Raw genomic sequence first — 16,078 nt, forward strand, 5'->3', positions numbered from 1 at the left:
ATGTGAATTACTTTTTAAATGTATGTCAAATAATACATTGCCGCCTTGCACTCACAGTGGCACTACACTCTACCTACACATTTAATGGACTCAGCAAGAAGTCAACTGAGAGCCTCGATAGGGAACCGAAATCTGTCCTGGGGATGGGAAAATGTAACAATAGTACTCAACATTTCATATTTAAACAATATTACATGTTTTAACTTACAACGTGGGATGCAGAGATACAGCCCGGCTTTAAAGCCAGTACAGTAAAGTGCAAATGTGAAAGCTTCCTACCTCCGCAGCCAGTGTCTCCTTCCAATGAGATTTCTGTTCTGAAGATGCAAAGTTCCTACATGACAGATTTATGTTCAAACTTGAGGGTAGTCCCCAAACACTCTTCTAGTCAATGGAAAATGATGGCTCGGCACAATAATGCGCACCCGGCAGTTCAGGGCCGGGGCACCTCACTGACCGAAGATCAAACGTTAAAAAAAGGAACTAAAATAACTTTTCTCTATGACAAAAAAAACAAAGCAGGGTCTACTGAAGCGACTGCTGGAAACGTCTGAGATGTCATGTCGCACAATGAACACAAAAAGTTAGGGGCTCTCTCGGTTCTCAGACTAGAAAATGTATACCTTTTAAGCAGGGCTCGAGTCGGGGTACGACGCGGGTGGACGGCGTCCCCCCACTTATTTTCCTGGGAGCTCGATAACTATAAACTACAACGGAGTGCAAGCCACCTTTTATGACGTCACTTTCTGTCCTGACGTCAGCGCCCCCAACTTCTTTTTTTAGGACTTGTGCCCTGCTTTTAAGAGACGACTAAAACCCAGAATACAGTAAATAAGCCGAGACTGTAACACATGTGGATAATGAAGATGACATCTGAAGCGAGCGCCTTCACCTCGGTGCGAATGTCTCCAGGCGCTAACAGGAAGGGGCCTGTTACAAAGACACGGGAGCGCACGGTAGATGTTTATCTCTTCTTGTAAGTGGCTTAAATACAGCTGCTCGCCCCCTGGTCATCCGCGGAGTGCATAAGTGCAGCATATTAATAACAGCCACTTTAGTCTTGTGAGTATTCTGGAAAGCAGGGACGCATACTAATAGCATCTTCAAGAGAAGCGGCCATTTTGGCCGAAATTACCACCGAGCACTTTAAACTATCCATCGTCAACTGCTGCAGAGCGTGAGCTTTGGGCACAGAATCAGCTGGGAGGCAACTGGCATTTTACATCCTTAAGAGATCACATACATGGTCGTCTGATACGTAAACATTATGGTGACAATTTCGAAACTAGAATCCTTCAATGGAAGACTGCCAGGGAGTTGCGATGTTCAAAGACGTGCTGGAGTTTCTACTACCGACGCAGATGTTATGTTTTATACGGAAACATACGCCGAGAGTCGTATTTGCTGACAAAGTGGCGCTGAAATGACACTTCCCTTTGATTTTGACGTAATTGCGATTGTTTTGATGATGGCGTATTTGTTATTGATGCATAGAATCACTGCCTGGAATTGACAGTGATTAATAAAGACTGTTTTCTCAGTTCTTTACCTCAGGGTACACGGAAACGGGGGTGAGGACAAAATTGCACAGCACAGTTGTGCTTGGCGCGGCTTCAGAACTGCCTAAAATACATCAGTGAAGGGGCAACCTTTGCAGCCACTAGCGAGGGAAGGCCCCATCGACCAGAGTCGGTATTCTACTAGGGGTCAAGGCAGTGTACTTTGTTGTCATGACTACTGCAAACAAGCTTATCTCGGTCTCCTAAATACTGAATTGCTATTGGCTGACTCTCAACCAATAAGAGTGTGCAGGGAAAGAAGCAGGGTCCTGGGGGCGGGCTGACATGGGAGTGTGAAGGAGAGTTGTCAGGCTAATAGTGTTCCAGGTTCTTAGGCTATGCCAAGTGGCCAGACCCAAGTTCCCAGCTGACCACTTTACCCTTCTATGTGATCCTGCGCGGTCGCAAACTATCACTCATTAATGCTCCATTTCCGCCACATCCAAGCTACGCCTACCACTATTTAATATCTTCATCATTAACCCAAGATTTATTTTATTTGTCCTTATAGGATGCATTTAACTACAGAACACTTCAGATCAACATCGCTTTACGAACCAACAAAATTGCCCTCAGCCCATTTCTGTACGGTAGACAAATGGCAACATCCAAGGTCCCGTACTGCTCGGCAACACAGAAGCCGATGGTGGCCGGGCCTGAATTGGCCTCCTTCTTAAAAACATATTACCCAGTACTTCCCCACAATGTAAATGTAATGTAATGTAAATGTAAATGTAAATTGATATTTGTATAGCGCACTACTCACCCGCAAGGGTCTCAAGGCGCTTGTACGAATACCGCTGTGGAACCCATCCTGGCTTTCCCTGTGCGGCGTCCAATCCTGGGCACCCCCAAGGTGGAGGCCAGGCATCCTTAGCGTTGTGGGGGCCGTTGTGGAGATTAAGCAAGCTATTGCCCAGAGTTGCAGAGTGGGATTCCATGATTGGAATAGGCACCGAGGCGAGAATTATCAGGTCCGTGGATTTTTTGAGCCCAAGACCCACCGAGGCGGGGAATTGAACCCTGGTCCCGGGCTAGACCTCTGCATCAGGGTCTGAAGCTCTAACCATTGACCATTACAAGAATGGGGTAACCCAATATGGTTCGTGGACCTGGGTGATCAATAATATCAAAAACAGTGGTCCAAACCAAAAGTTTTGAATCAACAAAATATGTACTTACAATTAAACATTTATCATTATTGAGTGAGCCTTCGAATTAATCCGCTCTAAAGAATCAATTTTGTCTGAACCACCATTAACTGCCCGAGTAGACAATTGGAATATCCAGGATAGATTCCGACACGCTCTTCCCCCCTGTTTGGATGGTGGGTAAATTACGGTCAAAAAATCCATATCGTCCATTCTGAAGTAGGAGGACAAAGGCCACCCACAGGAAATTCGTGGGTACATGTTCTTGATAGATCTACGGTTTGAAGGTTGTGCCATATATGTCCTGAGGAAGACCCGCAGGTCGAGGCCCCCAGTTACCCCTGAACCAAAAGACGGGTCGAAACGTCGACGCTTCTTTAAATGCAAATTGGACCACTAATCACCAGGAATTACATTATACATGCTATTCAATACTGTATAAATGAAAAAATAGTGTAAATGAATAGTGGCCGTTTGCTGAATAAGCTGGGATTTTTTAACAGCTTCCATTTAATTAATTGAAATTGTTTATTTTCTGTGTCACTTTTTTCTTTGAGGCTTGCACCCTTTTTCAAAAACCACTACCTTTTTTCCGTTCTTGCACCTTCTTAGTAGCAAATTGCTCTTCCTTTTTACTGTTAGTATTAAAAATGTATAAATGTATATAAATAACCTTTTGCGATGGAGTAATTCATTAAACTCCCTTTTGAATAACTATGGGTTTTGTCAGGTAGTTGCATTGTTTTGATAAATGAACTACAGATTGATTCTTTAGAGCGGATTAATTCGAAGGCTCACTCAATAATGATAAATGTTTAATTGTAAGTACATATTTTGTTGATTCAAAACTTTTGGTTTGGACCACTGCTCTAACCATTGAGCCACACTTCTCCAAATCTACTCTTCACTCCTCTACAATGTTTATATTCAAGCTACAGTAACCTTTAAATCAACCATCAGACTCTACCTGCCCACTTATCTCACGCTTCCAGGTTCTTTTTCATCTCCGATTTCCCCCATGGTCACTGTTTTTCCATCTTTCTCTTCCTGCAGTGGGACACTTATCAAAATGAAGTAATCAGAACTTGTACCATGCTCCGCGCATGAGGTATGAATGAGAGTATGTGAGGCATGTATGATCAGAGGTATATACATATTTTAATGTTTGCCCCACGGTATTGTTATTTTGCTACATGTAAGAAGCATGTCTTTAAAAAGAAATTATATAAAATACCTTTTTCCATAAATATCACAAATAAAAAATAACATCGAACTAAGTTTGTTGATTATAGGTTTAGACACTATGTTTATATAGATGTCTTTGTTTTGCGGCTCCTTTAGGACTTTTAGTGAGCATTTGTTAGATGTAAATGTAAATGCCAGCATGTGTAAAGCGCACAGCTACCTCTGGAGAGGTGTACCGGCGCTCGGGCCGTCAGGAAGATTAAGCGAGCTATTGCTCAGAGTCCCATGGTCTAACATACTGCCGGAGTCGGGGATCGAACCGTGAACCACAGTCAGGCACCCTGGCTGATGCACCACAGCAGATGGTGAGAGATTGCGTAGGCTTAAGATACACTTAATGGAACTCTGCTCTCCCGGTTTTTTCTCTGGTTTCTCTGGGTCTTGACCTGAGAAAATCTACTATGTGTAGACCTTTGTACTCTACCATTCCTATGTGACTCATAGAGTATATCCATTTGTATCTCTTCCTTGATTGACTTTACTACTTGTACATTTGCAATTTTTCTTTCTGTTTGTATCTCCTCCTTGTGTGACTTTACATCTTGTACATTTGCAATTTTTTCTGTTTGTATCTTTTATGTAACACATGTAATCCTAAGTCCTTATGTTTTACAACTGGTTCTTATGTAAAGCGCTCTGACACCTTCGGGTAAAGTTTGCGCTATATAAAGTCGCATTAAATAAATTAAAAAAATATATATATACATATAAGTAGGAAGCCTCTTCGTCTGTCTTATTGACGAGGAATGGTAAGCAGCAGGCAGGCTCCAAGCCCCTTGTTTTAAACACTATGTCTTGCAAGCGGAAGTGCATGTGTGTCTTAGTCAACACCTAATGGATGAGACTGCAGGGGAAGTTTAGTGGCTTAACTAAACCTTGATATTATCTGGCAATCAATATTAGTTCCCTTTGAATAAAATCCTAGTGCCTGTGAAAAAGTAAATAACATATATGCGTAACTGACACTTGCAAGGCACCATGGCCACGCACTGTCTCAGTGCACGTCGCCTCCACAGCTCTATGCCAGGGCAAAACTAGACAGCCGCCCAGTGCCCTACCAGCAGACAGCAGAGATGACATCATCAACCCAGCGCTTTTCATGAGCACCAGTTAAGGACGCATTCATTTATGGTAGGCACGGGGCGATTAACTGATTTGCCCAGAAACACAGGATGTTGAGCCGATGCCGAGACTCAAACCTGGTCCCCCAGCGCCGAAAGTCTGAATCTCTAGGCCGTTACGCCACACCATGTCCCCACTTTCATGGTTAGTAGTTGGTTCTGTTTTAGGCGGCGCTAACAGGAGAAACGGGCTGGTACAAGCTGCCTCCAGACGAGAGTACCGGTACTTTTTTTTTTTTTTTTACACAAATTAACAACTGTTTACTGTCCAGAGGAGCGAGGCCTCCCGCCGCCAGAGAGCACGTTTCAGGCTGCAGGCTACTGGGGTTGTCTGTCACCCTCCTGAAATTCCGGTCTGTCTTAGAAGTATCAGCTGAGAAGTAAATGTGCTGTTCCGCCTGCTCGTGCGTGTTACAGTTTAATTTGTGCTCGCGAGCCTATACACTAGCGTTGTTAAGGTCAAAGTGTCATCAATCTCAGTTTTATAAAATAGCTCCCTGTCACGTAAAACACCCACCCCTTGCTTCTGTCAACGCCTTTCTCGTAAAGCAAATTCCCGCTCGAACTTAAAGAGGCCACAATAAACGTCACATCCAAATACGAGTATTGTTATTCCAAAGAAAGTTAATAAAAGTCTTGAGTTGTGGGACTGAGTATTACCATTTTAAAAGCTCTCACAACCACTATACAGCTAAACTGGTAATTAACCGTCCCATTAACCGCCCCCGAACATACACAAGTTTTTTTTTTTCATTGCTGCTTCTGGGGCACCATGAAGAGGCCTTGTTGCGATTAAGACGCGATCAAACATCAACAATTAAATAAAGGAGAATAGCGTATGTATAAGAGTTTGTTTCAGTAAGTCAATTAGGTCTGTACGATAGGAGCGTTGAAGTAAATTAGTTTCCTCATGAAGTTGTGTCTATTTTGGAAGAACTAAGAAATGCCACTGCTTTCCTCGACAGCCCTTTGGACAGACTGCAGTCTCGGTATCACCCTCGTTGAGTCTCCACAGGCCAGAAGTTGACACTGAAGCAGGGTCAAGTCGACTTTCATTCTTCCAGGCTCGATAAAATGACTATCATTATGAATTAAATATAAATATTTAATACAATATTCACATAATACTATATTTCAAGTAAATATGAATTTTAATATGAATATCAAAAGTAAAATAGTCAGCTTTTACTCTAAATAAAAACAGAATGACGGAGCGATGTGCGTGAGCTCACTTAGCATGAGTATCTGCTTCCCAGTGACAAGTGCAGGTACTCTCCCCTTGGTAGTAATGCATCACTGCTGAGGGGTGTTGGTACTCTCCCCTTGGTAGTAATGCATCACCGCTGAGGGGTGCTGGTACTCTCCCCTTGGTAGTAATGCATCACCGCTGAGGGGTGCTGGTACTCTCCCCTTGGTAGTAATGCATCACCGCTGAGGGGTGCTGGTACTCTCCCGTTGGTAGTAATGCATCACCCCTGAGGGGTGCTGGTACTCTCCCGTTGGTAGTAATGCATCACTGCTGAGGGGTGCTGGTACTCTCCTGTTGGTAGTAATGCATCACTGCTGAGGGGTGCTGGTACTCTCCTGTTGGTAGTAATGCATCACTGCTGAGGGGTGCTGGTACTCCCCTGTTGGTAGTAACGCATCACTGCTGAGGGGTGCATCCTCGCTGAGGCGTGCTGGTACTCTCCCATAGGTAGCAGTGCATCCCCACTTAGGAGTACTGTTACTCTCCCATTGCTACTGATGCATCACCGCAGAGGAGCGCTGGTACTCTCCCATTGTTAGTAATGCATCCCCCCTTAGGAGTACTGTTACTCTCCCATTGCTACAGATGCATCCCCGCTGAGGCGCGCTGGTACTCTCCCATAGGTAGCAGTGCATTCCCACTTAGGAGTACTGTTACTCTCCCATTGTTAGTAATGCATCTCTGCGGAGTAGTGCTGGTACTCTCCCATTCCTAGTAATGCATCCCCCCTTAGGAGTACTGTTACTCTCCCATTGCTACTGATGCATCCTCGCTGAGGCGTGCTGGTACTCTCCCATAGGTAGCAGTGCATCCCCACTTAGGAGTACTGTTACTCTCCCAGTGCTAGTGATGCATCCCCGCTAAGGCACGCTGGTACTCTCCCATAGGTAGCAGTGCATCCCCACTTAGGAGTACTGTTACTCTCCCAGTGCTAGTGATGCATCCCCGCTAAGGCACGCTGGTACTCTCCCATAGGTAGCAGTGCATCCCCACTTGGGATACTGTTACTCCCCCAGTTCTAGTGATGCATCACCGCAGAGGAGCGCTCGTACTCTCCTATAGGTAGCAGTGCATCCCCACTTAGGAGTACTGTTACTCTACCAGTGCTAGTGATACATCTCTGCTGAAGAGAGCTGGTACTTTCCCTATCAAATAAAACAAGTCCAAGTATTCGAAGGCTGCAGGGCAGAACATTTAAAGCAACCGTCGTGGCCTGCCAGCATAAACCATAACCTGGGCATCACGGCAGACCGGGGGTCACGGGCTGCAATCAGCCTCAGCGTGAAGCATTTCTGTGCGCGCGCGTGCGTGGCGCGTGCGTGAAATACCCCACCGGTTAATCGGGAAGAGAAAAGTGAACTCAAGAAACGCAACATTCGACCAGCTTAGTTGCTGCTTCCGGAGGCCTAATTGTGATGCATGGCGCGCACAGGGGTTGCAGTTCTGGAAAGAGGCATGAAATAACCTGTTTCGCAATCAGAATTAAAGGATTAGCGCGGGGTATGCGCCACCCAGCAAAGGGTCAACGCAGACCGAATAGGAAAAGTTCTCTAAGGGCCCAGTAATGTCGGTGCGCAACAAAATATGCGGGGCGGCCAATGTCTCAGTCAGAGTGGAAAAATACAGTATTTAATCGCATCCCTCTGGGCAACGCAGCAAAAACCTCTGACCGAAGCCGCCACTGGGGCCTACTTTTCCAAATCAGCTATCCGATTTCAGTGGACAAAAAGGGCGCAATTCAGGGTTTAAGAAGTAATAATAAAACGACGTTAATAATACATTTTATCGATTGCATGCATTTGCAGTTTAACAGTGTTATGAAATCGCAGCTCCTTGCAAAAGGTAGAGCGGCAGTGCACTCCTCTGAATGCCATGGGATGAGAGCCAATGAAATTCAAAGTGGGAATCGCTCATGCAGCGTGTTGAAGCGGGGACCAAATTATATAAGGAGAGAAACGGAAAATTAACCATAAAAAAGTGCCAGGTTTCCAAATAAAACCAAATTAGAACACCCAGCGATTGTTAATTAAAGGGATGAGACACGCCTATTGATTGATTTTGTAGTTTCCTAAGCTGTTTGCACTTGCCTGCAGTGTAAAAAATCATACTTCAATGCATGAAAATGAAAATGTATCCGTCTTGTAACCACATCCGTGTTTAATTATCCACATCTTATATGATCTAGTTTCGGACTCGTAAATGCCCACTACATATGGCCCAAGGTATAACTTCCCAGCTAGAGCAGCACAAGGCAAGCCGCATTTTGTAACTGTATTGTATAGTAATTGTATTTATATAGCGCTTACTACCCATGATGAGGCGTCAAAGAGTTTTTTTGGCGAGTAGCACAGGAACCCATAAAGGATTAGCAGTGAATTAGTATAGTGAAATATGAACGTAATTTGAGTGGTGGCTATGTTAGTCAGCGATATGAATTCAGAAGGATAACGGTGGGATAGAAGAGGGAAACATGTTTTGCAATCATGTAGCGCTTAGTACCCCTGATGAGGTGTTGAAGCGCTTTTTCGGCGAGTAGCACACTACTACGGAACCCTTAAAGGATTCGTGGTGAATTAGTATAGTGAAATATGAAAGTAATTTGAGTGGTGCAACCTCAACTACTATGCAACCTCAACTATGTAACAAATGTAATGTGTCATCTTAACTGTGTACCCTTGTAACCAGTGGTGGGCTAGCCAACAAAATATTAGGGAGAGCAGACCCAAAACTGAACTAATGGTGTGGCTGCACGAGCAGAGCCCTGAAAATCTTTGCACCATACACAAATATGACAAACTCTGTTCAAAATTAAAAACATTTCTTTAACACAGGTAAGCATTTCAGCTTAGTACATGAGATTAGAGGCATTTATTTAAAGTGTCAGTTGTTAAACATAAAATTTAAAAAAAGCGGACCCATCCATTGCGATAAGCAATGCCATTTGTGGATTAAGAATTGCTATAAGGAACCTAAACAAAAACAAACAATAAATATTGTCCTGGAAAATTAATAGTTCCTAGATGACAACTTCAATGGATAATTTAAAAGGCACATTTATCTATCAAGTCAACTAAAAATAGGGATCGGTAGGAGATCGCAAGGAGAACATACAACAGAAAGTAACTCAGGCTTTAGTATGTGACAGAGATATGAAAATGTTTGGTCAAAAATAAACAAAACATGACACTGCTGCCCCTAAAGTCAATGTATACACAATAAATAGGCTTAGTGTGCAGGAGTCGACAACATTTCATTCCTTACATTATAATATGATCATCATGAGGACATTGTAATTCATGCCTGAGATGCAATACAACAATGGTAAAGAAAGCTCAGCAGAGGGAAGAGAAGGAAGGAAAGGGAAAAAAGGGGAAAAAAGAGAAAGAAAATCAATGGCCAATGAGTGTGGTTAAATCAAGACAACCATGCATGGAGAGCCTGTGAAGAGTCTAGGCATCGCAACGACAAGCAATAGCTTCTGTTGTGGGAGAATGACGTGATCCAAAAAAAATCACCTATCAAGAAAAATGAACTGTGCCAACAAAACCGACCGGAAGGACAATGCTATCCAATAGTGAGGGTTCGGTCTATAGAGAATTAAACCAATGGTAAGCAATATAGAGACCAATGAAAACCCCAACTATAATAGGCAATGAGAAGCCAGGACAATTACCTAATTAGGATGGGGCTTCAACTGAAGTCCAGATTGAGTGCTCTAACATGGCTTGTATCCATTGCAGCGTGATTCGGTATTGCCTGGCTTCCCATTATATTTTGGGCTTCTGGTTGTCACTATATTGCTAACCGTGGTTTAATTCTCTATGGACTTTACTCTCCCCATGGGACAGCAATATCAGCACTAATCACACCGCAATTAATACAAGACATGTTACAGTGCTCAATCTGTAGTCTATTTAAATCAAACACAAGAGAGGTATTTGTTTTGCACACAGTCTGAACTTACATATAGAAACATGCTCTTCAATGCAATATTGAGAATAAAGAAAATAAAATATTTCCCCAGGATCACACAATTTGGCCCCGCGGGAAAGCCAACAAAAATCCCTGATGTTCTGGTTTTACATTGGGTCATTCAGCCAATGGATGGGTAGCTCGTTTCCTTTCATTGTTTACATCAACGGTTATAAAAGTGTATTTAATTCTCGGCACATGCAGTTAGGGTGTGTGTGGCAGACAGATGCCAAATGAAAGCTTGGCTCGTTTTTGAGTCAAGAGTCCAAGACGAACCAGAGCTGAGCCAGAGACAGACATCAGGCTCAAGAATGGCTTGAGCTATAAGTGGTTCGCACATCTCTACTTGGAACTGTGGAACCTCAACTATGGAACACATGAACCTGCAATCTCAACCTCAACTATGGAACACTTGGACCTGCAATCTCAACCTCAAAAATGGAACACTTGGACCTGCAATCTCGACCTCAACTATGGAACACTTGAACCTGCAATCTCAACAATGGGCACACTTGAACCTGCAATCTCAACCTCAACTATGGAACACTTGAACCTGCAATCTCAACCTCAACTATGGAACACTTGAACCTGCAATCTCAACCTCAAAAATGGAACACTTGGACCTGCAATCTCGACCTCAACTATGTAACACTTGAACCTGCAATCTCAACAATGGGCACACTTGAACCTGCAATCTCAACCTCAACTATGGAACACTTGAACCTGCAATCTCAACCTCAACAATGGGCACACTTGAACCTGCAATCTCAACCTCAACTATGGAACACTTGAACCTGCAATCTCAACCTCAAAAATGGAACACTTGGACCTGCAATCTCAACCTCAACTATGGAACACTTGAACCTGCAATCTCAACAATGGGCACACTTGAACCTGCAATCTCAACCTCAACTATGGAACACTTGAACCTGCAATCTCAACCTCAACTATGGAACACTTGAACCTGCAATCTCAACCTCAACAATGGGCACACTTGAACCTGCAATCTCAACCTCAACTATGGAACACTTGAACCTGCAATCTCAACCTCAACTATGGAACACTTGAACCTGCAATCTCAACCTCAACTATGGAGCACTTGAACCTGCAATCTCAACCTCAACAATGGGCACACTTGAACCTGCAATCTCAACCTCAACTATGGAACACTTGAACCTGCAATCTCAACCTCAACTATGGAACACTTGAACCTGCAATCTCAACCTCAACTATAGAACACTTGAACCTGCAATCTCAACCTCAACAATGGGCACACTTGAACCTGCAATCTCAACCTCAACTATGGAACACTTGAACCTGCAATCTTAACCTCAACTATAGAACACTTGAACCTGCAATCTCAACCTCAACAATGGGCACACTTGAACCTGCAATCTCAACCTCAACTATGGAACACTTGAACCTGCAATCTCAACCTCAACTATGGAACACTTGATCCTGCAATCTCAACCTCAAAAATGTAACACTTGAACCTGCAATCTCAACCTCAACAATGTAACACTTGTACCTAAACTCTCAATCTCAACAATGTAACACTTGTAAATATACAACCTCAACCATGTAACCCTTACAACTGTGCAATCTCAACTATATAACACTTGTTAATTGTTCATCCTACACTATGTAACCACTGCAACTCTGAACCTGAACTACGTAACTCTTTTAGCTGTGCAAACTCAACTATGTAACCCATGTAATTTCAACCTCAACACTGTAAACATTGCAACTGTGCAACCTCAACTATTTAACCCTTGCAAATGTGGAACCTCAACACTGTAACTTGGCCGTAACCTTCGTCACCATGTTACACGTACCAGAGCCACCATCTCACAGCATTGTTACTGCTGTCGTGTATTCTATTTAATTGTCTCTGTTACTAGAAGCAATTATGTTTTGCAGTGTTGTGCAATACAAGCAAAATAAACAAACCGAAATCGAATATTAACAAAACAATCTCTCCATTTGTTCATACTGCCAACTCAAGAGGCCACGTAACAGTCAAGAAAACCGCCAGAAACAGCTGAGTAGGTCTGTGTTTTTTCTGAAACTCAGGAAGCGTGGGTGTCATTCTGGGTGCAACAAGATTAATCTTGCGGCACATGAGCGAAGTCAGATGAAGATTTGGTAGTTTCCTTGATCTTGGAAGATTTGATCAACCTCAGTTCAAACGCAAGTAGGGACTTTCAGATGAACTGCCTAACAAGCCATGCAGAGCACCGTCAACATCAGCCTAGGCTGCAGTGGAAGCCAATGGAGCTCGCACCCGGACTACGGGTTGTGCCGTACAATTCTGTAGCAAGAGTCTAAGTGTGCAACAGGTTCTATTCGCATTCACATACTTCACTTTGTGGCGTAGTGTGTGCTTCATATGACTGGCTCATGTGATCCGTGGAGAAAATTAAGGAGGGGATGGCACCTGCATCTAAATTCTGACACACGACGACACATATGCCACTGCTACAGAAGGGGATTTCTGATTTCCAAAGACATTCACTATTTATTTGCACAAGAACGGTTTTAACTCCTGTTTCTTCTCAGTGTTCACTTTACAATAAAGAATGCAAATGAGATCATGCAAAATATGTCTTTGTGTCGCTCCAAATGAGATTCTGTGCAGTGCTGATGTTAGGAGGCAAAGCGGGTACCTTCTCCATGGGCAGGCAGGCACATCTTGAGGCTTTCACTACCACTGCGCATACCTCGCGCCCAGATCAACCACGCCACAAGCAAGTGATAGTCCATGCTCTGCCACAGGATCTCCGTCGCAGGACAGTTCAGCATCTCAGACACTGAGGGGAACATCACTACTGCAGTTATCTACCAACCAGAAGTTCACCTATGGGTATTAGCTACAAATCAGAAGTCCACCTCTGGACATTATCTACCACCAACCAGAAGTCCACCTCTGGGTATTAGCTACCAATCAGAAGTCCACCTCTGGGCATTATCTACCACCAACCAGAAGTCCACCTCTGGGTATTATCTACCAATCAGAAGTCCACCTCTGGGCATTATCTACCAATCAGAAGTCCACCTCTGGGCATTATCTACCAACCAGAAGTCCACCTCTGGACATTATCTACCAACCAGAAGTCCACCTCTGGGCATTATCTACCAATCAGAAGTCCACCTCTGAGCAGGCACAACCCAGACTGGAAGAAACTACCACCCTCTTCACAGTCCTTGGCCTTATTACCTAGCTAGGGCAGAGCACAATTGCTCAAAACGTGGAGTCCATTACTAAACTGTGGAAAGTCGCTAAGGTTATTTTTGTGGGGTAGAGGTTTGGATTCATGCTGGGGGCTGCTTTCGGACCTGGATGCGTCGAGCCACGAAAGTCAAAAAGGAGACTCAAATGCAATTAAAGGAAATATTTTCACCTCCAACTAGCTGAACTAATACGCGTTTCAAGTTGTTTACCAGTCGCAATCAGGAGCCGGTTCATTGCCCTAATAAATAATAACAAGTTATCAATTACAGAGAAATTACAGCTGCTCGGGACTATGGGAGATGTTTATATTTGGGAACATTTCATTGCTTCTTACGCAAAAGTGCCGGTACACCATGCTGCCTTTTGAGCAAAATTTTTTTTTGTTTTTAGAAATTGCAGCAAAATCCTTTATGGCATTTTAGAAATATACAGAAAAAAAGAGGCCAGGATCTTCAGAACAGGGGCGGAAACGGTCGCTGATGCGGTGCAGAATGGTTTTTACCAACCAGGGCTGTGCCCGACTCCCGGTCCTTTGAGTGACTCGGATAGCGCCAAGAAACCCATGTACCGCGCACGGGGGAAACGTTGTCATCTCTTTCTGCTGACACGAGCTCCTGCCGGTACTGACAGCGTCACAGTGACATCACAGAGTGCGCTAAGTACTGCAAATCGCAGGGATTAAACAGCACACGTTTTAGAGAGCAGCCCCCATATGCAACAAGTAGGGCAGCTTTCGACGTCACAGACTAAGGCTGCGCTGTGACTAAAGAATCGGAGCCTGTCGCCTCGTATTTAACGCTCCCTGTGCAGCAGAATGAATGCTTCTATGCGCGGGGCAACCGACAGTAGAGTACCAATCAAATGTCAGTAGGGCACCCCGGCACCCTAACAGAGACCGGTCCGGTGATGCCAGCTTGTGCAGAGGGGGCAAACAGAACTCCCCACGGAGACCGGCCCGGTGGGGCCAGCCTGTCCAGAGAGGGCGAACAGCACTCCCAGCCCACCCTTCCTGAGAGCTGTCTCTGCTCTGCGCTCCTTCCATCAGTCGGTTCAGGGCTGCAACAAGTCGGATACTTTCCCACGGACTCAACGCGCAGCTAGGACTGCGCTGCAGCTGTGTGAACTCTGCTCCGTCGAAGTGTAACACGCAAACCACCCGGAACACACTAAACACGGCGCACAACAGGGAAACATGTCCATACTGCCCGACGAGGATGCTGGCAACTTAAGGAACTCGAGGAAGATATACCCCTGTCAGTAACGCTAACGCACATGACGCCATAATAAATGGAATTCTATAAACACGTATAACCAAGCTTTAATAAGGGATGCTAGACACTGACTGCGACAACACGTACCGCCCAGGTTTGGCGATATAAAGGACACAAATAGAGCCCTTCAACATAGTCGGTTACTAGACACACATCAAACATACACAAAGCAGCAAAAATCAAACAGCCCGTCAGGCAATATGGGGCGTGGTAATAATATTCCAATGACTGCTAAAACATATGAAGGAGATGTATGTAAGATAGTGGGAACATACCCACCATAGCTAACTCATAAACGACCCTCCAGCAGCCAGGGCATGCAACCCAGCTCACCCGGAAAATGGACACTTGGCAAGCATCAGAGCTAAACCAGACGATGGGCTATATGCAGAAACACCAAAATGCAACAGTAAACAAACATAGCCAATGTAAACAAAAAGAAGACGATATAAAGGGAATATAAAGTTGATTTAAAAAAATCACATGCAGTGATTTTGACGTTCTTTTATATTTTCTACCCCATGCTAGAGGCAAGTCGCGACCCATTTAACCCAATTAAGAGCTGCTCAAACAGCAATACGCAATGTCACACAGGTGTCAGTCCTCTGCATTACACACTTGTAACTCTGCGAAAAGTGTATCACGAATGTGGAAGATCAGCCGCTCGTGTGCTTTTTCCAATCTTTTAAGTGTCCTCTTCCCCCGCACAGTTTTGCACGGGAAGGGTCCCTGGGAGCCGGTCAGTGCACGGCCAGCTGCTTCGCTCCCCGGGAGAGGTGTAGTGCCTCGGGGGCAGCCCTTACCTCTTCTTCTCCTTCTCGGCCGTCATGATGAAGCTGAGCCGCTCTAGAAGTCCTGCGGGGTCAGAAAAGTCGAGTCGGGGGTAGCGCCCGTGCACAGCCACAGGGTCCTGGTCCTCCGGGGCTTCCCGAGAGCTGCTGCGGCCGTACAGTCTCAGGACACTGCTGAGGATCGCACAGCCGCCGGGAGGGGAGGGAGGCTCTTTGCGGGCTGCTGGGCGGGCAGGGAGCCGTGCATTGGGCGGCCCTGCTGCGGGCACGGTGACAGCCCAGGCTCCAGCATCCAGCCGGCAGGGCCCGCCCCCCTCCGTCACCGGCCTCTCTGGAGCCAGAAGTGAGGACTCGCCTCCAAAAGGGGCGGGCTCTGTGGAGCTTGGCCGCCAGTGCCCGCCCCTTCAAGGGCTGGGTCTCAGGAGCCCGGCGCCCAGACCACGCCCCCTTTAAGGCTCGCTTGACAGGGTCAACCGAGTTGACAGGA

The 16,078-nt window shown here is 45.1% G+C and overlaps 1 protein-coding gene across 2 annotated transcripts in view; it reads right to left on the minus strand.

Annotated features, from left to right (window-relative positions):
* EPAS1 (endothelial PAS domain protein 1) overlaps nt 1-15,833 on the minus strand; it is a 293,430-nt gene extending 277,597 nt beyond the window's left edge. The window contains exon 1 of one of the 2 annotated variants that reach the window (XM_086927783.1): nt 15,604-15,833. In XM_086927783.1, the coding sequence (XP_086783909.1) occupies nt 15,604-15,629 (26 nt within the window). In that variant the 5' untranslated portion in view covers nt 15,630-15,833. The remainder of the gene's footprint in view (nt 1-15,603) is intronic. The other variant, XM_086927784.1, reaches the window with a different exon arrangement.
* Between the last annotated feature and the right edge of the window lie 245 nt (nt 15,834-16,078).

The sequence above is a fragment of the Lissotriton vulgaris genome, chromosome 6, assembly GCF_964263255.1.
Source record: "Lissotriton vulgaris chromosome 6, aLisVul1.2, whole genome shotgun sequence".
Classification (NCBI taxonomy): Eukaryota; Metazoa; Chordata; class Amphibia; order Caudata; family Salamandridae; genus Lissotriton; species Lissotriton vulgaris.